At 38.5% G+C, this 22,563-nt stretch overlaps 1 protein-coding gene across 1 annotated transcript; it reads left to right on the forward strand.

Annotated features, from left to right (window-relative positions):
- The first annotated feature begins 14,655 nt into the window (after positions 1-14,655).
- Or2a52 (olfactory receptor family 2 subfamily A member 52) lies at positions 14,656-15,585 on the forward strand. Its single transcript, NM_001109347.1, has one exon. The coding sequence runs from the start codon at positions 14,656-14,658 to the stop codon at positions 15,583-15,585; it is 930 nt and encodes a 309-aa protein (NP_001102817.1).
- Positions 15,586-22,563: the final 6,978 nt, after the last annotated feature.

Consider the following 22,563-nt stretch of genomic DNA (forward strand, 5'->3'; position numbering starts at 1 on the left):
ACACAATAAAAGCTGTGCTAAGAGGAAAACTCATAGCGCTGAGTGCCTGCAGAAAGAAACAGGAAAGAGCATATGTCAGCAGCTTGACAGCACACCTAAAAGCTCTAGAGCAACAAGAAGCAAATACACCCAGGAGGAGTGGAAGGCAGGAAATAATCAAACTCAGAGCGGAAATCAACCAAGTAGAAACAAAAAGGACCATAGAAAGAATCAACAGAACCAAAAGTTGGTTCTTTGAGAAAATCAACAAGATAGATAAACCCTTAGCCAGACTAACGAGAGGACCCAGAGAGTGTGTCCAAATTAACAAAATCAGAAATGAAAAGGGAGACATAACAACAGATTCAGAGGAAATTCAAAAAATCATCAGATCTTACTATAAAAGCCTATATTCAACAAAACTTGAAAATCTACAGGAAATGGACAATTTCCTAGACAAATATCAGGTACCGAAGTTAAATCAGGAACAGATAAACCAGTTAAACAACCCCATAACTCCTAAGGAAATAGAAGCAGTCATTGAAGGTCTCCCAACCAAAAAGAGCCCAGGTCCAGATGGGTTTAGTGCAGAATTCTATCAAACCTTCATAGAAGACCTCATACCAATATTATCCAAACTATTCCACAAAATTGAAACAGATGGATCACTCCCGAATTCCTTCTATGAAGCCACAATTACTCTTATACCTAAACCACACAAAGACCCAACAAAGAAAGAGAACTTCAGACCAATTTCCCTTATGAATATCGACGCAAAAATACTCAATAAAATTCTGGCAAACCGAATCCAAGAGCACATCAAAACAATCATCCACCATGATCAAGTAGGCTTCATCCCAGGCATGCAGGGATGGTTTAATATACGGAAAACCATCAACGTGATCCATTATATAACCAAACTGAAAGAACAAAACCACATGATCATTTCATTACATGCTGAGAAATCATTTGACAAAATTCAACACCCCTTCATGATAACAGTCCTGGAAAGAATAGGAATTCAAGGCCCATACCTAAACATAGTAAAAGCCATATACAGCAAACCAGTTGCTAACATTAAACTAAATGGAGAGAAACTTGAAGCAATCCCACTAAAATCAGGGACTAGACAAGGCTGCCCACTCTCTCCCTACTTATTCAATATAGTTCTTGAAGTTCTAGCCAGAGCAATTAGACAACAAAAGGAGGTCAAGGGGATACAGATTGGAAAACAAGAAGTCAAAATATCACTATTTGCAGATGATATGATAGTTTATTTAAGTGATCCCAAAAGTTCCACCAGAGAACTACTAAAGCTGGTAAACAACTTCAGCAAAGTGGCTTGGTATAAAATTAACTCAAATAAATCAGTAGCCTTCCTCTACACAAAAGAGAAACAAGCCGAGAAAGAAACTAGGGAAACGACACCCTTCATAATAGACCCAAATAATATAAAGTACCTCGGTGTGACTTTAACCAAGCAAGTAAAAGATCTGTACAATAAGAACTTCAAGACACTGAAGAAAGAAATTGAAGAAGACCTCAGAAGATGGAAAGATCTCCCATGCTCATGGACTGGCAGGATTAATATAGTAAAAATGGCCATTTTACCAAAAGCGATCTACAGATTCAATGCAATCCCCATCAAAATACCAATCCAATTCTTCAAAGAGTTAGACAGAATAATTTGCAAATTCATCTGGAATAACAAAAAACCCAGGATAGCTAAAACTATCCTCAACAATAAAAGGACTTCAGGGGGAATCACTATCCCTGAACTCAAGCAGTATTACAGAGCAATAGTGATAAAAACTGCATGGTATTGGTACAGAGACAGACAGATAGACCAATGGAATAGAATTGAAGACCCAGAAATGAACCCACACACCTATGGTCACTTGATTTTTGACAAAGGAGCCAAAACCATCCAATGGAAAAAAGATAGCATTTTCAGCAAATGGTGCTGGTTCAACTGGAGGGCAACATGTAGAAGAATGCAGATCGATCCATCCTTATCACCCTGTACAAAGCTTAAGTCCAAGTGGATCAAGGACCTCCACATCAAACCAGACACACTCAAACTAATAGAAGAAAAACTAGGGAAGCATCTGGAACACATGGGCACTGGAAAAAATTTCCGGAACAAAACACCAATGGCTTATGCTCTAAGATCAAGAATCGACAAATGGGATCTCATAAAACTGCAAAGCTTCTGTAAGGCAAAGGACACCGTGGTTAGGACAAATCGTCAACCAACAGATTGGGAAAAGATATTTACCAATCCTACAACAGATAGAGGCCTTATATCTGAAATATACAAAGAACTCAAGAAGTTAGACCGCAGGGAGACAAATAACCCAATTAAAAAATGGGGTTCAGAGCTAAACAAAGAATTCACAGCTGAGGAATGCCGAATGGCTGAGAAACACCTAAAGAAATGTTCAACATCTTTAGTCATAAGGGAAATGCAAATCAAAACAACCCTGAGATTTCACCTCACACCAGTGAGAATGGCTAAGATCAAAAACTCAGGTGACAGCAGATGCTGGTGAGGATGCGGAGAAAGAGGAACACTCCTCCATTGTTGGTGGGATTGCAGACTGGTACAACCATTCTGGAAATCAGTCTGGAGGTTCCTCAGAAAATTGGACATTGAACTGCCTGAGGATCCAGCTATACCTCTCTTGGGCATATACCCAAAAGATGCCCCAACACATAAAATAGACACGTGCTCCACTATGTTCATCACAGCCTTATTTATAATAGCCAGAAGCTGGAAAGAACCCATATGCCCTTCAACAGAGGAATGGATACAGAAAATGTGGTACATCTACACAATGGAATATTACTCAGCTATCAAAAACAACGGCTTTATGAAATTCGTAGGCAAATGGTTGGAACTGGAAAATATCATCCTGAGTGAGCTAACCCAAACACAGAAAGACATACATGGTATGCACTCACTGATAAGTGGCTATTAGTCCAAATGCTTGAATTACCCTAGATGCCTAGAACAAATGAAACTCAAGACGGATGATCAAAATGTGAATGCTTCACTCCTTCTCTAAAAGGGGAACAAGAATACCCTTGGCAGGGAAGAGAGAGGCAAAGATTAAAACAGAGACTGAAGGAACTCCCATTCAGAGCCTGCCCCACATGTGGCCCATACATATACAGCCACCCAATTAGACAAGATGGATGAAGCAAAGAAGTGCAGACCGACAGGAGCCGGATGTAGATCTCACCTGAGAGACACAGCCAGAATACAGCAAATACAGAGGCGAATGCCAGCAGCAAACCACTGAACTGAGAATAGGACCCCCGTTGAAGGAATCAGAGAAAGAACTGGAAGAGCTTGAAGGGGCTCGAGACCCCATATGTACAACAATGCCAAGCATCCAGAGCTTCCAGGGACTAAGCCACTACCTAAAGACTATGCATGGACTGACCCTGGACTCTGAGTTCATAGGTAGCAATGAATATCCTAGTAAGAGCACCAGTGGAAGGGGAAGCCCTGGGTCCTGCTAAGACTGAACCCCCAGTGAACTAGACTGTTGGGGGAAGGGCGGCAATGGGGGGAGGGTTGGGAGGGGAACACCCATAAGGAAGTGGAGGGGGGAGGGGATGTTTGCCCGGAAACCAAAGAATTATTATTAAGTATTAAATAAATTTAAAAAAATAAAAAATATATAAAAATAAGAAAGAAAAACTATAATTGTGCTATGGTTGTGAATTATAATGTAAATACATACTATACAACTTATCTGGTATGTGACCACCAAAGTGTTCACCACCCACAGGGTGAGAACCACTGTTCTAATGCACCCATTTTCAAAACAGCAAGAAAAGAAATAAGAATAAGATACAAAGAAAGAGAGAGACAGAGAGATGCTTGAAAGAGCAAAGTATATGCCATATTCTCATAGATAATATTTTATAGCAGTCACCATAAAGATGCTTAATAACTCAACAGCACCATGATTAAAGAACTAAAGGACTGCTTGTTCAGAAAAAGCATTACATTTCTTCAGACCAAGAAATTAACATCGCAGCTTCTAGTTCAAGAATAGTCAGTGACATCAAATATCATTGATACGTGTCATATACCATGCTGAGAATAATGTTTTCAGAGTAAACTATTCATCACCCAACACAGCAAGCATGAAGAGCTAGTTTGTCCATTTTCATCATCATCCTCATCATGGAAGGATCATGGGAGAGTCTCCACTCAAGTTCCCCATTTTAAAAAAAATGGGAAATGTGTTAGGCAGGTATCCTGAACTTCAAGCAAGACAGAGAAAAAGGAATCTCAGGGACTATGAGGACTGAAATCCGGGATCTGGTTCATATTTCTTATAGGTGTAGTCAAGGAACAATTGAAAAATGCTGTAAAACAAACCAGCCAACCACCAGGAAGACTGCTGAAAGAGACATCATTTACTCAAAGAGATCTCAATCAGAGTGTAACCTCTGAAAATAGAATTAACTTTAAGCAAAAACTCATGTAACCTTTGGATGTAACATAATTGGCCCCCTTCTTCCATCTATAAACTTATAGCATGAACTTCATAAGCCATCTTACAATTTCATTTATTTTTTTACTTGCTTACATTTCAAATGTTATCTCTCTTTCCTGGTCTCCCCTCCACAAACTCCCGATCCCATACTCCTCCCCTTTACCTCTAAGAGGGTGCTATCCCAGCACCGACCCACTTCTACCTCATTTCTCTAGCACCCCCTTCTCTGGGGCACCAAGTCTCCACAGAATCAAGCGCTTCCCTTCTCATCGATGAGACAATCCTCTGCTACATAGGAAGTGAAAGCCATAGACCAACCCATGTGTACTATTGGTTGGTAGTTTAGTCCCTGGGAGCTCTGTAGGGTCCAGTTAATTGATACTGTTGTTCTTTCTTGGGGTTGCAATCCCCTTCAACTTAAAGGGAACTTCTTTAAAGTGAGAGAAATTAATAAAATAATGAATATTTAAGCTTACTCCATTTTAAACTTTGCCTAATCTTTGATTTTGATTGTCCATTATTTCCACTGAACAGTATAATTTCCCATCATAAAATCAAATATGCCCCTAGTATTGTAATATATACAGTAGATAATGTATAAGCTATAGTCTCCTTTGTTTACATTGTGTCTAAGTGTCTACCTCTGTCTTTTATCTTTATGTAATAAACCCAACTTTTGCTTCATAGTAACACAGCCTGACTTTTTTTTCTGTGATGTCAGTCAAGATCCCAGATATACCACAGTGAAGGTCTTTGTGAAGGGAATGCCTTGGAGTATATCCATCCACATCAGGTTGCATTTCCATATAACTATTCATGGCAGTTTCATTGTACAATCTCCTCCTCCCGTTATCTCAACTGTCCTCTTACCCCAGACAGTTGCCCTAAGTTAGCATTGCAGCTGTGACTGGAGCAAAAATGATCCCTGTGCCTCTTGCATTTGCATCAGGATTCCCACAGGCTGCAGAATAGTTTTCCCCATTCTGGTAAAACAGGGTTAATGGAGGATAACACACTGTGCTACTGATTAAAAGGAGACCCCACTGACTACGGACTTATGCATCCTATCCTCTATTTAAGGGAAAGACTCAAATGGCATTGCTGTCAGTATTTGGACAGCACAGTGGCTGAACCTTGCATGTCTCTCAAATGTGAGAAACTGAATTTATGTTGATAAAATAATAAAAATAAGTAAAAAGTAAGAAATAATACATTCTGCTGAGAAAAATACTTTGAGCATATGTTATAATAATAAAGCAGGAAAGACACTGATGACTGAATAGGAGAGTACTAATGGGCCTATAACTACAATTCTTTTTCTTTGGGTACATGCATTATGAAGACAGTCATTTAGGGAGAAATGTCATGGAATTTGGCTGTAGCAGATGAGTTTCCCACTGACTCATTACTCTCTACCTCTAAGCTCGATATAAAATGATCAATGCTCAGAAAGGTCATTGATTATAAATAGACAAAAATATTTCAGCTGTGTTATATAATCAAATACTGTGCATATATTTTCTGTGTTCAGTCAAACAATAAAATTAAAAAGCAGGTATCAGCTGATGGCTGTGAATTTCCCAGGAATGTCCTTGTCATGAAACTGAGTTACAGGGAGTCCTATTGCCAGTTGTGTCTTGGCATAATGCCACTTATCAAAATCTAATACAAAGAAACAGTGTTTTCTGGCAACTAACTTACATCCTAATTGTACTCAGGCCATTAGTTTACAATGACAAAAAGAATAATTTGTCCCTCAAGACAAATGAAAAGGGTGTAGGGAAAAACAAGTACCTATTGAAGCATCACGAGACAAGCTAAACTGACTTTTAATGAAGAGTGAAACTCAGAGTAAACAATGTCAATTAAAATTAACAAATTGTCATAATTGTCTCCTTAGAGGGAGAGAATAGGGCTTAGCCTGAAAATATGATGACAGTGAAGTGAAATGTGTTATACAACTCAAGAAATAATTTTAATTCTTGAATGGAGTTTTAGAGAGAGACACAAGGTTTGTGCCTTAACTCAATAAGACCTCTTGGCTGCCTTGACACAGATAAAAGCCAGAGTTCAGGCTTTTTTTCATCCTATTTGCTTTGCAGTTGGTAAAAGTTCTCTGGGCCCTAGTAATTCTCATTCATGAACAGTTCATTCATGAACTGTGATGCCCGAATCTTAAGAATGTGTCAGAATGAGACAGAACCTACAACAAAGCTGGGAAACCATTCTGAATTACCATACTCCCACCACAGAACACACATGGACACAATGGAATCTACTTATAATCTCTTTATACTGAGACACAGTGACTGGCTTTTTTTCACAACCAATGCAGGAAAACAAAAACAAAACAAAACAAAACAAAACAAAATGCCCTTCCAGACTGTAGTTGTTTCTGCATTTAAAAGCAACCTGATGTAGGCCCAGTCATATTTACTAGAAAGTCAAGGCTGATATTTCTCTGGTTCTACTATACTGTCTAATGAGACTGAGAGTACTCTAGTTATATTGTAATACAGTATAATACTGGTACCATTGGCAATATTTATCCACACTGTATCTCTAAGCTGTGTAACAATATAGAAAGGACTAAATTCACTGTGAGTTCTAGCAGAATTTTCCAAGAAAGTAACATGCACAGGAAATGCCTGGTCTATAGAAGAACTTGGTTTAACTATCAGCTAATCTTTATGCTAAATCTTTTGTCCTGGGGTAAAAAAAGTAAAGACAAGGGAGTATGTGATTAAGTAATAAGATTGTTGCAAAACTATGAAAATGTATCATGATTTTAGAGGATGGATTAATGGTTTCCTCATATCTGTCACTGACCTACACTAATTTTTTAACTTTGGAGCATAGCACACTGATGCTACCACTGTATGTGTTCCATTAGTATGCCCCTAAATATAAATGCTTATTATATTTCTTAAAAGATGGCCTGGGTTAAGGGGTACAATTGCAATAGTGTCATCATAGAGTAAAACATAGAATTTATATGGCTGTCTTCCAATACTGCAGATGCCAATTAGTGCATGCTGACAGGAGCCTAATATAGCTGTCTCCTGAGAGGCTCTGCCAGAGCATGACAAATACAGAGGCGGATGCTCATAACCAACCATTGAACTGAGAACTGGGTCCCCAATGGAGGAGTTAGAGAAAGGACTAAAGTAGTTGAAGGGATTTGCAACCCTATAAGACAAACAACAATATCAATCAACAAGACCCCCGGAATACCCCAGGACTAAACTACCATCCCAAGAGTACACAGTGATGAACCTATGGCTCCATCTGCGTATGTAGCAGAGGATGGCCTTGTCTGGCATCAATGGGAGGAGAGGCCCTTGGTCCTGTGAGGGCTTGGTCCTTGTCTGACATCAATGGGAGGAGAGGCCCTTGGTCTGTGAGGGCTTGATACCCCATGTAGGGGAATGTCTGGGCAGGGATGTCAGAGGGAGTGGGTGGGAGGGTGAGGGAACACCTTCATAGAAGCAGGGGGAGTGGGAATAAGATAGCGGGTTTCTGGAGGGAAAACCAGGAAAGGGGATAACATTTAAAATGTAAATGAAAAAATAACCAATAAAAGAAAAAATAATAAAAAATGGTTGTTTTCTGAATTTAAATTTGAAGTCATCACTGTTAGATTGTTACTGCTTTCATACCACCAACACATTAATACCTGTACCATCAATAGCGTAGACAGCACAGTGGTGTCTAAAGCGCTAATCTGGATACCAGTGATAAACAGATGAGCCTTGTTACTGCTGAATGGTGTCTTTATCAGGTGGCAGAGGAAGAAGTCAGAGAGACCTGCAGTATGTGAAAATCTCAGCAAACCATTTTGAACATGGAGAAGCTTGAGACTTAAGGGTAACCTGAAGACTCATATTTTGAACAGTGGATCTCCAGTTTATATCACTATTATTATCTGTGGAACATTTAGGAGGTGGGTCTGTCTGACAGAGTTAGGTCACTGGGGGTGTGTGGGGCCTTTGGAAGTGACCAGCACTCTAGGGTCTAGCCTACCTCTTTCTGCTTTCTCTGTCACACACTCAGGAATGCTTTCATAGACATCATAGACTGTATCGTCTTCAATCATGGGACAATGTAAATCTTTCATCTCTTAAGTTGCCTCTATTGGTTATTTGATCACAGCAACATAAAAGTAATTAACACAAGTGGAATAATGTGTCAGCAGAAAGTAGCTACAAAGAGCTCAGAGCAATCTCTGATAGACTTCCATCCTATGATAACAAGGCTTATAGTTTTTCCAACAACCATTAAATTTGGAGCTGAACTTCAAACCTCCAGTGAATAGGTAGACATAAGATCATGAGTTGGTTATCAAGGCTTGGGACCAATAAAACTGTGAGATAATAGATGTGGTTTTGTTGATTTCTTATAGCAGCAACAGAAAATGGATCCAGAAATGTTCTGTTCTGTTCTGTTCTGTCCTGTCCTGTCCTGTCCTGTCCTGTCCTGTCCTGTCCTGTCTTGTCTTGTCTTGTCTTGTCCTGTCTTGTTGAGATGAGATTTTGTGCACTCCAGTTTGGCTTTAAGTTCTCCATGTAACTCAGAGATGACTTTGACCTCTGATCCTCTGTGATTACAAACATGTGCCATCATTTCAGGTTTTATGTGGTGCTGAGAATTCAACCCAGAACTTTATGCAGGATAAACAACCATTCCACCAACCTGGTCATAACCTCAGCCTTGGTGCTAATAATATCTGAAGATAATATGTTTATAACTCTAATCCTTGCTAAAATGGTGGTTTATCACTGCAATTATTTTCCAATGCTTCTGTCTCAGAATATCTTTATACTCTTAAAAGCTACTGAAGACCTAATGATATTTTAAGTAGGTATAGGAACTAATATTTATAATAGAAATTAAAAAGAGCTTATTGAAAATTTTGCTCTTAATTTATCATTATTTACACAAGGATTTATTGAATATCTGTTTGGATCTAATATTCTGTGATGAAGTGTTGCAGGCTGAATAAAGGATGCTTAAAGGTTCTTTTAGTTTTAAAAGAATTCCATAGTAGGTTAAATGCTGTCTTTTATGAAATTTTTATTGGATTAGGTGCAGTAAAAATTGCAATAGTTCCCAATTTTATAAATTTTAAAATTTGACTTTAATAGATGCCTCCACTTTATATTTTCTGCCTCTCATGTATTGTAATAGCACATATAGATAACAAAATTTTCAACATGTATGCATGAGAGAATATCACAGAAAAAGGACAAAAATTGTCAAAATATCACTATGGAAATAGTTTTGATCCTGTTAGTCTTCCGGAAGTTTCCCCATCATTCTCAGAGTTCTTGAACCACACTAAGAAAATAATTGTCAGTGTCGGTCATCATGAATATAAACTGAGAGAAATGAGATTAAGGAACAGAGACCACAGAAGGGTCCCAGTGCATTGTCTAAAGTATAATAGGGACTCAATACAGTTGTTATGGCTGCTGCCTGCAATCCTTCATGTCCACTGTAAAAAGAGATACACTTTGTCACTGGGAGAGTTCTATAGTCTCAGGACGAACAGATTCTAGTGGTTCATAAAGCCATAAAACTGTAACAACTGCACAAGATTGGATATTGTGTTTTGTTTTACCTCAGTTTCATTATCCTCCAGGGACTTGAAGGATTGTGAAAACTAACTGGCTGACCTAGAAGTTGTACTTCAAGCTCATTAGGTACAATCATTTTTTTGTCTTCTAAACAGAAGATACTGGCCTGCCCACCCCTCAGGGAGACGATATATTGGTATGATGTCATATGGTTTCTCTGGGAATTTGAACTCTCGCTAGAGACACAGAAGTGTTTTGTCCTTTGACTGTGAATTAAACTATGCTCCTGGGGTTCTTTGGAGAAATTTCAATGAGTCCTTTATCCTCCTATATTTGATTTCATCTCATGAAGGCTGTCAGGAGGAATAGAATTCTACACATGTTTTAGAGGTATGGTTCTCTTCTCTATGGGGCTCATTCTAACTCAAAGTATCTTCCTTGAGAAAATCCAGTACTGACATCTCTTTGTACTAAAGAGGTTCATTTGAACTAAAAAGTGGCTTCTAGTATGGGTAGTTGAAACATAACAGTACAACAGTAGAAATCAGCACAGCAGTGTCAAAAGGCTGTCATTCCTGGGTGAGGCCCTGACTCAGAGTGTATTGCAAAAAGTTAGAAAAACACAGCTCATTTTACTGTCATGCTGTGATGGTTTGCATATGCTTGGCCCAGGGAGTGGCACCATTAGAAGGTGAGGGCTTGTTGGAGGAAGTGTGTCACTGTGGGAGTGGGCTTGGAGACTCTCCTCCTAGCTGCCTGGGGATGCTTAATCTGTTCCTGGCTTCCTTCGGGTGAAGATGTAGAACTCAGCTTCTCCTGCACCATGCCTGCCTGGATGCTGCTATGCTGCCATGTTCCTGCCTTGATAATAATGGACTGAACCTATAAACCTGTAAGCCAGCCCTAATTAAATATTGTCCTATATAAAATTCACGTTGGTCATGGTGTCTGTTCACAGCAATAAGACCCTAACTAAGACACATGCCTTGCAGTACACAGGGGTTCCCAACTCACTGGCATTCCTCTCCCTCTGTCATCCACTGTGATGTGACGGTAGCAGCCAGAATAACATTTGAAATGTAAATAAAGAAATATATCTAATAAAAAAAGAAAAAAACTAGTCAACTCAAACAATAAAAAAGAAAAAAATAAGAGGCTTAGTAATGAAGCACCTCCAGAACCTGAAATAGTCAAAGTAATGCAACTTTATCTTTAATGGGTTAAATGAAGATATTAATGTCCAAGAAACCTATTTCAAAGAATTGAGTACTATTGTACTCATTTGCTTTCTGAATCAGTTTGCTAAATTAATTTGTCATGTGGTTACTTAATTTTTAAGTATTTCAATTTATCACACTATTATGATAACTACTAGACTTGAAGTAGTTTTAAAAACCATTTTCTGGCAGAGAAAGACAGAGAGAAAGGCAGAGAGACAGATAGGCAGACAGGCAGGCAGACAGACAGAGACAGAGAATGAGGCATCAGCCAACTTTAGAGAAAGAGAAATCAAACTCCAAGCTGGATAATCACTCTTGGTGGCAAGACATAGGGCAGTGGTTCTCATTACATTATTTTTGTTACTACTTTATAACTATAATCTTGCTACGGTTGTGAATCATAATGTAAATATCTGTGTTCTCTGATGGTCTTTGGATAGAGGTCTCAACTTGCCAGCTAAAAACTGCTGGCTTTGAGGAAACACTATTCAAATTAACCATAAAAACCTTTTGTTTTGTTACTGATGTTTTATTTAGTTTATTGCAAATATAAAAATTGAGGCATCCATACTCTAGTGTTTTCTTCTCTAGTCCCATAAAGACAGTTTCCTTCAATATTTTAATTTAACATTGGTTTTATACTGTCTTCATTTTTATGTTTTAAGAGTAATCTGGAAATGATAATTAAGATTTGAAGATTTATCAATCCAGGCACAAAACTGTAAAGACTTAAAAAAATCAAAATACATCTTCCTATGAGATAGCAATATTTTCAATATTTTTGAATATGTTCAATATTATTGTTTTCTTTTATTCTGAGAAGTTAAAAGTAAGTCAGTAATTATAAGTAAAAAGATCTTTAATGGAGATGTTACTCGTCCTTACTTAGCATAATAGAGGAATACTCTTAAACTCTACCCAAAATAGCTTTGCAAACATTATCTATTGTCCTCCTCTATATACCCAATACATTTATAGAAAGGAAAGAATCTGTTATTTCACCTCTGCATCACTGAGATTGTTTCTCTAAGAAATTTATACAACTGAACTTTTTCCTGAGCTCAGTGATTGGAAAAGTTTGTGCAATTATAATACATGTATCTTCAAGTCTACCTGTCATGTGACTAAGTTCTTCCTCCAAAAGGTCCAGAACTCTTCCTATGAAACTTTCTCAGAGCATAAACTCAAAGCATATCTGTGGTTTGATCTCTCTAAAGCTCATATTTTTAATGTATAAAAGAAATCACATCTGCAAAGATAGTCTACTAAAGTAGTATGTGAATTTAGCCTTTGGAATTCATCACTCAATCCATAACAGATATCAGTATACATAAATATGGCCCTCAATTGACATATGCAATATAATACATTTTGTTGACATGTGTAGAACACATCATAAGATATTTTAAAGATATTTAATTCATAACTGGAAATGCATTGTCTGCTTTACAAAAACATTGATGAAATCTGTGAAATGAAGTTATGTACATTCAGTATTTTAAATGTTTAAATATTGTTTATTTGTAGTTTCCATATTCATACAGACTCCCCTTTCTGTTTAATGTAAGTGCTGAGCCAATTTCTTCCAAATCTTATCCATCCTTGAAGCAGAATTTTCTCTAAAACCAGAAACTGGAATTGAAAAGAAAACCCTAGACTAGATATGGATATATATCTAAATTACTGTCTCATTTTATGTTATAGATTAATAACAGTATATAGTATAATCATTACAAGATAATGACCATAGATTACACTCTCTTCTGGCTGGTTTCTTATTTTAGTAATCCATAATATGCCTAGATATTTTTCTGTCCTAATGTTTAGGTAACTTGATATAGATACTTTCATATATAGAGAAATAGACTGCATTGAATGAGAGCTTAAAATTCTATGATTACCATAGGATTTCATGAAATAAGACAACTCCTCTGTGTGTGTGTGTGTGTGTGTGTGTGTGTGTGTGTCTGTGTGTGTGTGTCTGTGTGTGTGTATTTTTTAATTACTGAAACGCTAAATTGCACACACTCTGGTGATGAGATGATATATGGAATGATGATTTTTAAAAAATAACAGGTTCAGTTTGATGTAGAAAATGGTTCATCATATATCTATCAATGATAGAAGTAATATTGTGTTATTATTTTAAAGTCCATTATATAAATATACAGTAGAAATCAAGAATAATTGATCAGTGATCATTTTTGCTTGTCAAAGTTAATATCTAAATCTAAGTTATTCAAGTGTATATAATTTTGGAGTATTGATTAAAGGGCAGGTGGAAAAGAGAACCCAATGATTAACATGATTCTACAATTACAAACATGTGTTTTCATTAAAAATAACATAGTAAATTACATCACAAATATCTGTTCAATGCTATTATCAATTTATTTTTTAAAGATTTATTTATTCATTTAATGTATAAATACCGGAAGAGGGTGTTTCTGAATACACCTAAAAGCCATGACAAAGTAGGGGCCATAATATTTTCCATCTTTATTACCAATAATTGAGCTATCAAGATAACCAATAATAGCTAAAACAAAATTAAAAGATATATGTCTTATGTATTTTTTAAATTTTATATATATATATATATATAATTTATAGATATCCAAGAAATTCTTTTGAAAAATATCCAATGGAAATATCTGGAAAAGATTGTGTTTATCAAATGATCCAACTTAGCTTTTTCCCAACAAGGGAACAAATTAGCATCCTCCATCCACACTTAATACACTGAGGACACTTTTTGTATAAAATTAATAATCTGAATCAAAACATTGGAAATATAGTATATTTTCAATTCTAGGGACATTCTACTAAAAATCTTCTATTTACTGTTCAAAATGTCAATGTCTGGAAAAACACATAAAAGCCAAGGACATATTTGTATTACAAAGATACTAAGAAGAGATTATACTAAATATGTGAAATTTTAGATTAGGTCCTGTGTGGGTGGAGATATTAGAGAAAACACAGATGTAGGCACTGAATTTTCTTGATTGCTATAGCTATAATTATAGAATTATAAAATTTCTAATTATAAATTCAAATGGCTCAAAATATTAAATGTGTAGAGACAGTATAAGATAAACAAGAAAGACATCAATGTATGTTGAATCTGAGAGAAGCTACATGAGAGCTCTTTGCATAGTTCTGAATATACTTTCTACTATTTGAATTTACTTCTTATAATAAAGTTACAGAATCACAAATCGCCGTCAGGGAGTGTGAAACAAACGGAATGATTGAACTGTCTCTGCACTTGTCTTACACTGAGTAAATCCAACTTTCATTTATTGTTCAGCTCTGGGCTTCCAGACTCAGATCACCACTGTATCCAGCTCTCATATAGGAATGGGAGCCAACCAGACATGGGTCACAGAATTCATCCTCGTGGGACTCCAGCTCAGCGCAGGCATGGAAATGTTCCTCTTCTGGATTTTCTCCCTGCTGTACATCCTCAGCCTCCTGGCAAATGGCATAATCTTAGCACTCATCTGCCTGGACCCCAGGCTGCACACCCCGATGTACTTCTTTCTTTCTCATCTGGCCATTCTTGACATGTCCTATGCTTCCAACAATGTCCCCAAGATGTTGTCCAACCTTGTAAACCAGAAAAAGACCATCTCATTTGTCCCATGCGTCACACAGACATTCTTGTATTTGGCTTTTGCTGCTTCAGAGTGCTTGATTTTGGCAGCCATGTCCTATGACCGGTTTGTGGCCATCTGCCACCCCCTTCACTATACTGTCATCATGAGTTGGAAAGTATGTGTGGCCCTGGCTGTCACATCCTGGTCATGTGGATTTATCCTCTCTGTGGCTCACACAATTCTCCTGCTAAAGCTGCCCTTCTGTGGGCCCCAGGAGGTAAACCACCTCTTCTGTGAAATCCTGGCTGTTCTCAAGCTGGCCTGTGCTGACACTTTGATCAACCAAATCGTCATCCTTGCTGCATGTGTTTTTGTTTTAGTTGGGCCCCTTTGTTCAATGCTTGTATCTTACACACATATCCTCTGGACAATTCTGAAAATGCAGTCAAAGGAGGGACGCAAGAAGGCCTTTTCCACCTGCTCCTCTCATCTCTGTGTGGTGGGGCTCTTCTTTGGAATAGCCATGTTGGTGTATATGGTCCCTGATTCTGATCAGCGAGAGGAGCAGGAGAAAATTTTGTCCCTGTTCCACAGTCTCTTTAACCCAATGCTGAACCCCCTCATCTATAGTCTGAGGAACGCCCAGGTGAAGGAAGCCTTCCACAGAGCACTGCAGAAGAGATCTGTGTGAGGGGCACAGAGAATGTGAGTTGGGTAGGGCCATGCTCCTGAAACATGTGGTTAGCTGAAGCAAAAGTCAGGGAAATTTCCCAACTAGAAGTATGATTTTATTTATTTATTTATTTATTTATTTATTTATTATTTGTTTGTTTGTTTACTTTTTTGAGATAGAGCATAACTATGTGGCTCTGGGTATCCTGGAACTTACCATGTCGATTAGAGTGAACTTGTATTTACAGAAGTGCACCTGTCTCTTTCTCTCAAGTGCCAGAGTTAAAGGCCTGTGCCACTGTGCCTGGCTAGAATTCTTGTTTTAAAATATTGTAATTGCTTAAATTCTAGCTCTGGAAATGTGTCAAGATAAGAGGGAAAATTATATATTGATAATGGACACTATGAATCCAATTTCTAGATTGAATTCCACTGTTGAGAGCCACTTCATTTACAGGGTGAGAGAGAATAGAACACTATTCCTCATTCTTTTTTTTTTTTTATTAACTTGAGTATTTCTTATATACATTTCGAGTGTTATTCCCTTTCCCAGTTTCCGGGCAAACATCCCCCTCCCCCCTCCCCTTCCTTATGGGTGTTCCCCTCCCAACCCTCCCCCCATTGCCGCCCTCCCCCCATAGACTAGTTCACTGGGGGTTCAGTCTTAGCAGGACCCAGGGCTTCCCCTTCCACTGGTGCTCTTACTAGGATATTCATTGCTACCTATGGGGTCAGAGTCCAGGGTCAGTCCATGTATAGTCTTTAGGTAGTGGCTTAATCCCTGGAAGCTCTGGTTGCTTGGCATTGTTGTACTTTTGGGGTCTCGAGTCCCTTCAAGCTCTTCCAGTTCTTTCTCTGATTCCTTCAATAGGGGACCTATTCTCAGTTCAGGGGTTTGCTGCTGGCATTCGCCTCTATATTTGCTGTATTCTGGCTGTGTCTCTCAGGAGCGATCTACATCCGGCTCCTGTCGGTCTGCACTTCTTTGCTTCATCCATCTTGTCTAATTGGGTGGCTGTATATGTATGGGCCACATGTGGGGCAGGCTCTGAATGGGTGTTCCTTCAGTCTCTGTTTTAATCTTTGCCTCTCCCTTCCCTGCCAAGGGTATTCTTTTTCCTCATTTAAAGAAGGAGTGAAGCATTCACATTTTGATCATCCGTCTTGAGTTTCGTTTGTTCTAGGGATCTAGGGTAATTCAAGCATTTGGACTAATAGCCACTTATCAATGAGTGCATACCATGTATGTCTTTCTGTGATTGGGTTAGCTCACTCAGGATGATATTTTCCAGTTCCAACCATTTGCCTACGAATTTCATAAACTCGTTGTTTTTGATAGCTGAGTAATATTCCATTGTGTAGATGTACTACATTTTCTGTATCCATTCCTCTGTTGAAGGGCATCTGGGTTCTTTCCATTTTCTGGCTATTATAAATAAGGCTGCGATGAACATAGTGGAGCACGTGTCTCTTTTATATGTTGAGGCATCTTTTGGGTATATGCCCAAGAGAGGTATAGCTGGATCCTCAGGCAGTTCAATGTCCAATTTTCTGAGGAACCTCCAGACTGATTTCCAGAATGGTTTTACCAGTCTGCAATCCCACCAACAATGGAGGAGTGTTCCTCTTTCTCCACATCCTCGCCAGCATCTGTTGTCCCCTGAGTTTTTGATCTTAGCCATTCTCACTGGTGTGAGGTGAAATCTCAGGGTTGTTTTGATTTGCATTTCCCTTATGACTAAAGATGTTGAACATTTCTTTAGGTGTTTCTCAGCCATTCGGCATTCCTCAGCTGTGAATTCTTTGTTTAGCTCTGAACCCCATTTTTTAATAGGGTTATTTGTTTCCCTGCGGTCTAAATTCTTGAGTTCTTTGTATATTTTGGATATAAGGCCACTATCTGTTGTAGGATTGGTAAAGATCTTTTCCCAATCTGTTGGTTGCCGTTTTGTCCTAACCACAGTGTCCTTTGCCTTACAGAAGCTTTGCAGTTTTATGAGATCCCATTTGTCGATTCTTGATCTTAGAGCATAAGCCATTGGTGTTTTGTTCAGAAAATTTTTTCCAGTGCCCATGTGTTCCAGATGCTTCCCTAGTTTTTCTTCTATTAGTTTGAGTGTGTCTGGTTTGATGTGGAGGTCCTTGATCCACTTGGACTTAAGCTTTGTACAGGGTGATAAGCATGGATCGATCTGCATTCTTCTACATGTTGCCCTCCAGTTGAACCAGCACCATTTGCTGAAAATGCTATCTTTTTTCCATTGGATGGTTTTGGCTCCTTTGTCAAAAATCAAGGGACCATAGGTGTGTGGGTTCATTTCTGGGTCTTCAATTCTATTCCATTGGTCTATCTGTCTGTCTCTGTACCAATACCATGCAGTTTTTATCACTATTGCTCTGTAATACTGCTTGAGTTCAGGGATAGTGATTCCCCCTGAAGTCCTTTTATTGTTGAGGATAGCTTTAGCTATCCTGGGTTTTTTGTTATTCCAGATGAATTTGCAAATTGTTCTGTCTAACTCTTTGAAGAATTGGATTGGTATTTTGATGGGGATTGCATTGAATCTGTAGATTGCTTTTGGTAAAATGGCCATTTTTACTATATTAATCCTGCCAATCCATGAGCATGGGAGATCTTTCCATCTTCTGAGGTCTTCAATTTCTTTCCTCAGTGTCTTGAAGTTCTTATTGTACAGATCTTTTACTTGCTTGGTTAAAGTCACACCGAGGTACTTTATATTATTTGGGTCTATTATGAAGGGTGTCGTTTCCCTAATTTCTTTCTCGGCTTGTTTCTCTTTTGTATAGAGGAAGGCAACTGATTTATTTGAGTTAATTTTATACCCAGCCACTTTGCTGAAGTTGTTTATCAGCTTTAGTAGTTCTCTGGTGGAACTTTTGGGATCACTTAAATATACTATCATGTCATCTGCAAATAGTGATATTTTGACCTCTTCTTTTCCGCTCTGTATCCTTTGATCTCCTTTTGTTGTCTGACTGCTCTGGCTAGAACTTCAAGAACTATATTGAATAAGTAGGGAGAGAGTGGGCAGCCTTGTCTAGTCCCTGATTTTAGTGGGATTGCTTCAAGTTTCTCTCCATTTAGTTTAATGTTAGCAACTGGTTTGCTGTATATGGCTTTTACTATGTTTAGGTATGGGCCTTGAATTCCTATTCTTTCCAGGACTTTTATCATGAACGGGTGTTGAATTTTGTCAAATGCTTTCTCAGCATCTAATGAAATGATCATGTGGTTCTGTTCTTTCAGTTTGTTTATATAATGGATCACGTTGATGGTTTTCCGTATATTAAACCATCCCTGCATGCCTGGGATGAAGCCTACTTGATCATGGTGGATGATTGTTTTGATGTGCTCTTGAATTCGGTTTGCCAGAATTTTATTGAGTATTTTTGCGTCGATATTCATAAGGGAAATTGGTCTGAAGTTCTCTTTCTTTGTTGTGTCTTTGTGTGGTTTAGGTATAAGAGTAATTGTGGCTTCGTAGAAGGAATTCGGTAGGGCTCCATCTGTTTCAATTTTGTGGAATAGTTTGGATAATATTGGTATGAGGTCTTCTATGAAGGTTTGATAGAATTCTGCACTAAACCCGTCTGGACCTGGGCTCTTTTTGGTTGGGAGACCTTTAATGACTGCTTCTATTTCCTTAGGAGTTATGGGGTTGTTTAACTGGTTTATCTGTTCCTGATTTAACTTCGATACCTGGTATCTGTCTAGGAAATTGTCCATTTCCTGAAGATTTTCAAATTTTGTTGAATATAGGTTTTTATAGTAAGATCTGATGATTTTTTTAATTTCCTCCGAATCTGTAGTTATGTCTCCCTTTTCATTTCTGATTTTGTTAATTTGGACACACTCTCTGGGTCCTCTCGTTAGTCTGGCTAAGGGTTTATCTATCTTGTTGATTTTCTCAAAGAACCAACTTTTGGTTCTGTTGATTCTTTCTATGGTCCTTTTTGTTTCTACTTGGTTGATTTCAGCTCTGAGTTTGATTATTTCCTGCCTTCTACTCCTCCTGGGTGTATTTGCTTCTTTTTGTTCTAGAGCTTTTAGGTGTGCTGTCAAGCTGCTGACATATGCTCTTTCCTTTTTCTTTCTGCAGGCACTCAGTGCTATGAGTTTTCCTCTTAGCACAGCTTTCATTGTGTCCCATAAGTTTGAGTATGTTGTATCTTCATTTTCATTAAATTCTAAAAAGTTTTTAATTTCTTTCTTTATTTCTTCCTTGACCAGGTTATCATTGAGTAGAGCATTGTTCAATTTCCACGTATATGTGGGCATTCTTCCCTTATTGTTATTGAAGACCAGTTTTAGGCCGTGGTGGTCCGATAGCACGCATGGGATTATTTCTATCTTTCTGTACCTGTTGAGGCCCGTTTTTTGACCAATTATATGGTCAATTTTGGAGAAAGTACCATGAGGAGCTGAGAAGAAGGTATATCCTTTTGCTTTAGGATAGAATGTTCTATAAATATCCATTAAGTCCATTTGGCTCGTGACTTCTCTTAGTCTGTCTACATCACTGTTTAATTTCTGTTTCCATGATCTGTCCATTGATGAGAGTGGGGTGTTGAAATCTCCCACTATTATTGTGTGAGGTGCAATGTGTGTTTTGAGCTTTAGTAAGGTTTCTTTTACGTATGTAGGTGCCCTTGTATTTGGGGCATAGATATTTAGGATTGAGAGTTCATCTTGGTTGATTTTTCCTTTGATGAATATGAAGTGTCCTTCCTTATCTTTTTTGATGACTTTTAATTGAAAATTGATTTTATTTGATATTAGAATGGCTACTCCAGCTTGCTTCTTCTGACCATTTGCTTGGAAAGTTGTTTTCCAGCCTTTCACTCTGAGGTAGTGTCTGTCTTTGTCTCTGAGGTGTGTTTCCTGTAGGCAGCAGAATGCAGGGTCCTCGTTGCGTATCCAGTTTGTTAATCTATGTCTTTTTATTGGGGAGTTGAGGCCATTGATATTGAGAGATATTAAGGAATAGTGATTATTGCTTCCCGTTATATTCATATTTGGATGTGAGGTTATGTTTGTGTGCTTTCATTCTCTTTGTTTTGTTGCCAAGACGATTAGTTTCTTGCTTCTTCTAGGGTATAGCTTGCCTCCTTATGTTGGGCTTTACCATTTATTATCCTTTGTAGTGCTGGATTTGTAGAAAGATATTGTGTAAATTTGGTTTTGTCATGGAATATCTTGGTTTCTCCATCAATGTTAATTGAGAGTTTTGCTGGATACAGTAACCTGGGCTGGCATTTGTGTTCTCTTAGGGTCTGTATGACATCAGTCCAGGATCTTCTGGCCTTCATAGTTTCTGGCGAGAAGTCTGGTGTGATTCTGATAGGTCTCCCTTTATATGTTACTTGACCTTTTTCCCGTACTGCTTTTAATATTCTTTCTTTATTTTGTGCGTTTGGTGTTTTGACAATTATGTGACGGGAGGTGTTTCTTTTCTGGTCCAATCTATTTGGAGTTCTGTAGGCTTCTTGTATGTCTATGGGTATCTCTTTTTTTAGGTTAGGGAAGTTTTCTTCTATGATTTTGTTGAAGATATTTACTGGTCCTTTGAGCTGGGAGTCTTCACTCTCTTCTATACCTATTATCCTTAGGTTTGATCTTCTCATTGAGTCCTGGATTTCTTGTATGTATGGACCAGTAGCTTTTTCCGCTTTACATTATCTTTGACAGTTGAATCAATGATTTCTATGGAATCTTCTGCTCCTGAGATTCTCTCTTCCATCTCTTGTATTCTGTTGGTGAAGCTTGTATCTACAGCTCCTTGTCTCTTCTTTTGGTTTTCTATATCCAGGGTTGTTTCCATGTGTTCTTTCTTGATTGCTTCTATTTTCATTTTTAATTCCTTCAACTGTTTGATTGTGTTTTCCTGGAATTCTTTCAGGGATTTTTGCGATTCCTCTCTGTAGGCTTTTACTTGTTTATTAATGTTTTCCTGTGCTTCCCTAAGTGTGTTCATGTCTTTCTTGAAGTCCTCCAGCATCATGATCAAATATGATTTTGAAACTAGATCTTGCTTTTCTGGTGTGTTTGGATATTCCATGTTTGTTTTGGTGGGAGAATTGGGCTCCGATGATGGCATGTAGTCTTGGTTTCTGTTGCTTGGGTTCCTGCGCTTGCCTCTCGCCATCAGATTATCTCTAGTGTTACTTTGTTCTGCTGTTTCTGACAGTGGCTAGACTGTCCTATAAGCCTGTGTGTCAGGAGTGCTGTAGACCTGTTTTCCTCTCTTTCAGTCAGTTATGGGGACAGAGTGTTCTGCTTTCGGGCGTGTAGTTTTTCCTCTCTACAGGTCTTCAGCTGTTCCTGTGGGCCTGTGTCTTGAGTTCACCAGGCAGCTTTCTTGCAGCAGAAAATTTGGTCTTACCTGTAGTCCCGAGGCTCAGGTTTGCTCGTGGGGTGCTGCCCAGGGGCTCTCTGCAGCGGCAGCAACCAGGAAGACCTGTGCCGCTCCTTCCGGGAGCTTCAGTGCACCAGGGTTCCAGATGGTCTTTGGCTTTTTCCTCTGGCGTCCGAGATGTGTGTGCAGGGAGCAGTCTCTTCTGGTTTCCCAGGCTTGTCCGCCTCTCTGAAGGTTTAGCTCTCCCTCCCACGGGATTTGGGTGCAGAGAACTGTTTATCTGGTCTGTTTCCTTCAGGGTCCGGCAGGGTCCTGCCGCTCCTGGGCCCTCCCCCACGGGAGCCCAGAGGCCTTATACAGTTTCCTCTTGGGCCAGGGATGTGGGCAGGGGTGAGCAGTGTTGGTGGTCTCTTCCGCTCTGCAGCCTCAGGAGTGCCCACCTGACCAGGCGGTTGGGTCTCTCTCTCCACTATTCCTCATTCTTATTTACATCAATCATTCACATTTTCTCTCCAATGATTTATTTTTAAGCAAAGCTAATTAAACACCAGAAAAAATGGAAGAAGTAAAATAATATAGACTATGACATATATAAATGAAATCAAAAATTGAAAAATGAT

Source organism: Rattus norvegicus, chromosome 4 (genome assembly GCF_036323735.1).
Source record: "Rattus norvegicus strain BN/NHsdMcwi chromosome 4, GRCr8, whole genome shotgun sequence".
In the NCBI taxonomy this organism is placed as follows: Eukaryota; Metazoa; Chordata; class Mammalia; order Rodentia; family Muridae; genus Rattus; species Rattus norvegicus.

What these genes read in the sequence shown, in the direction of transcription:
- Or2a52 (NM_001109347.1), top strand. Translation starts at nt 14,656, where the DNA reads ATGGGAGCCAACCAGACATGGGTCACAGAATTCATCCTCGTGGGACTC.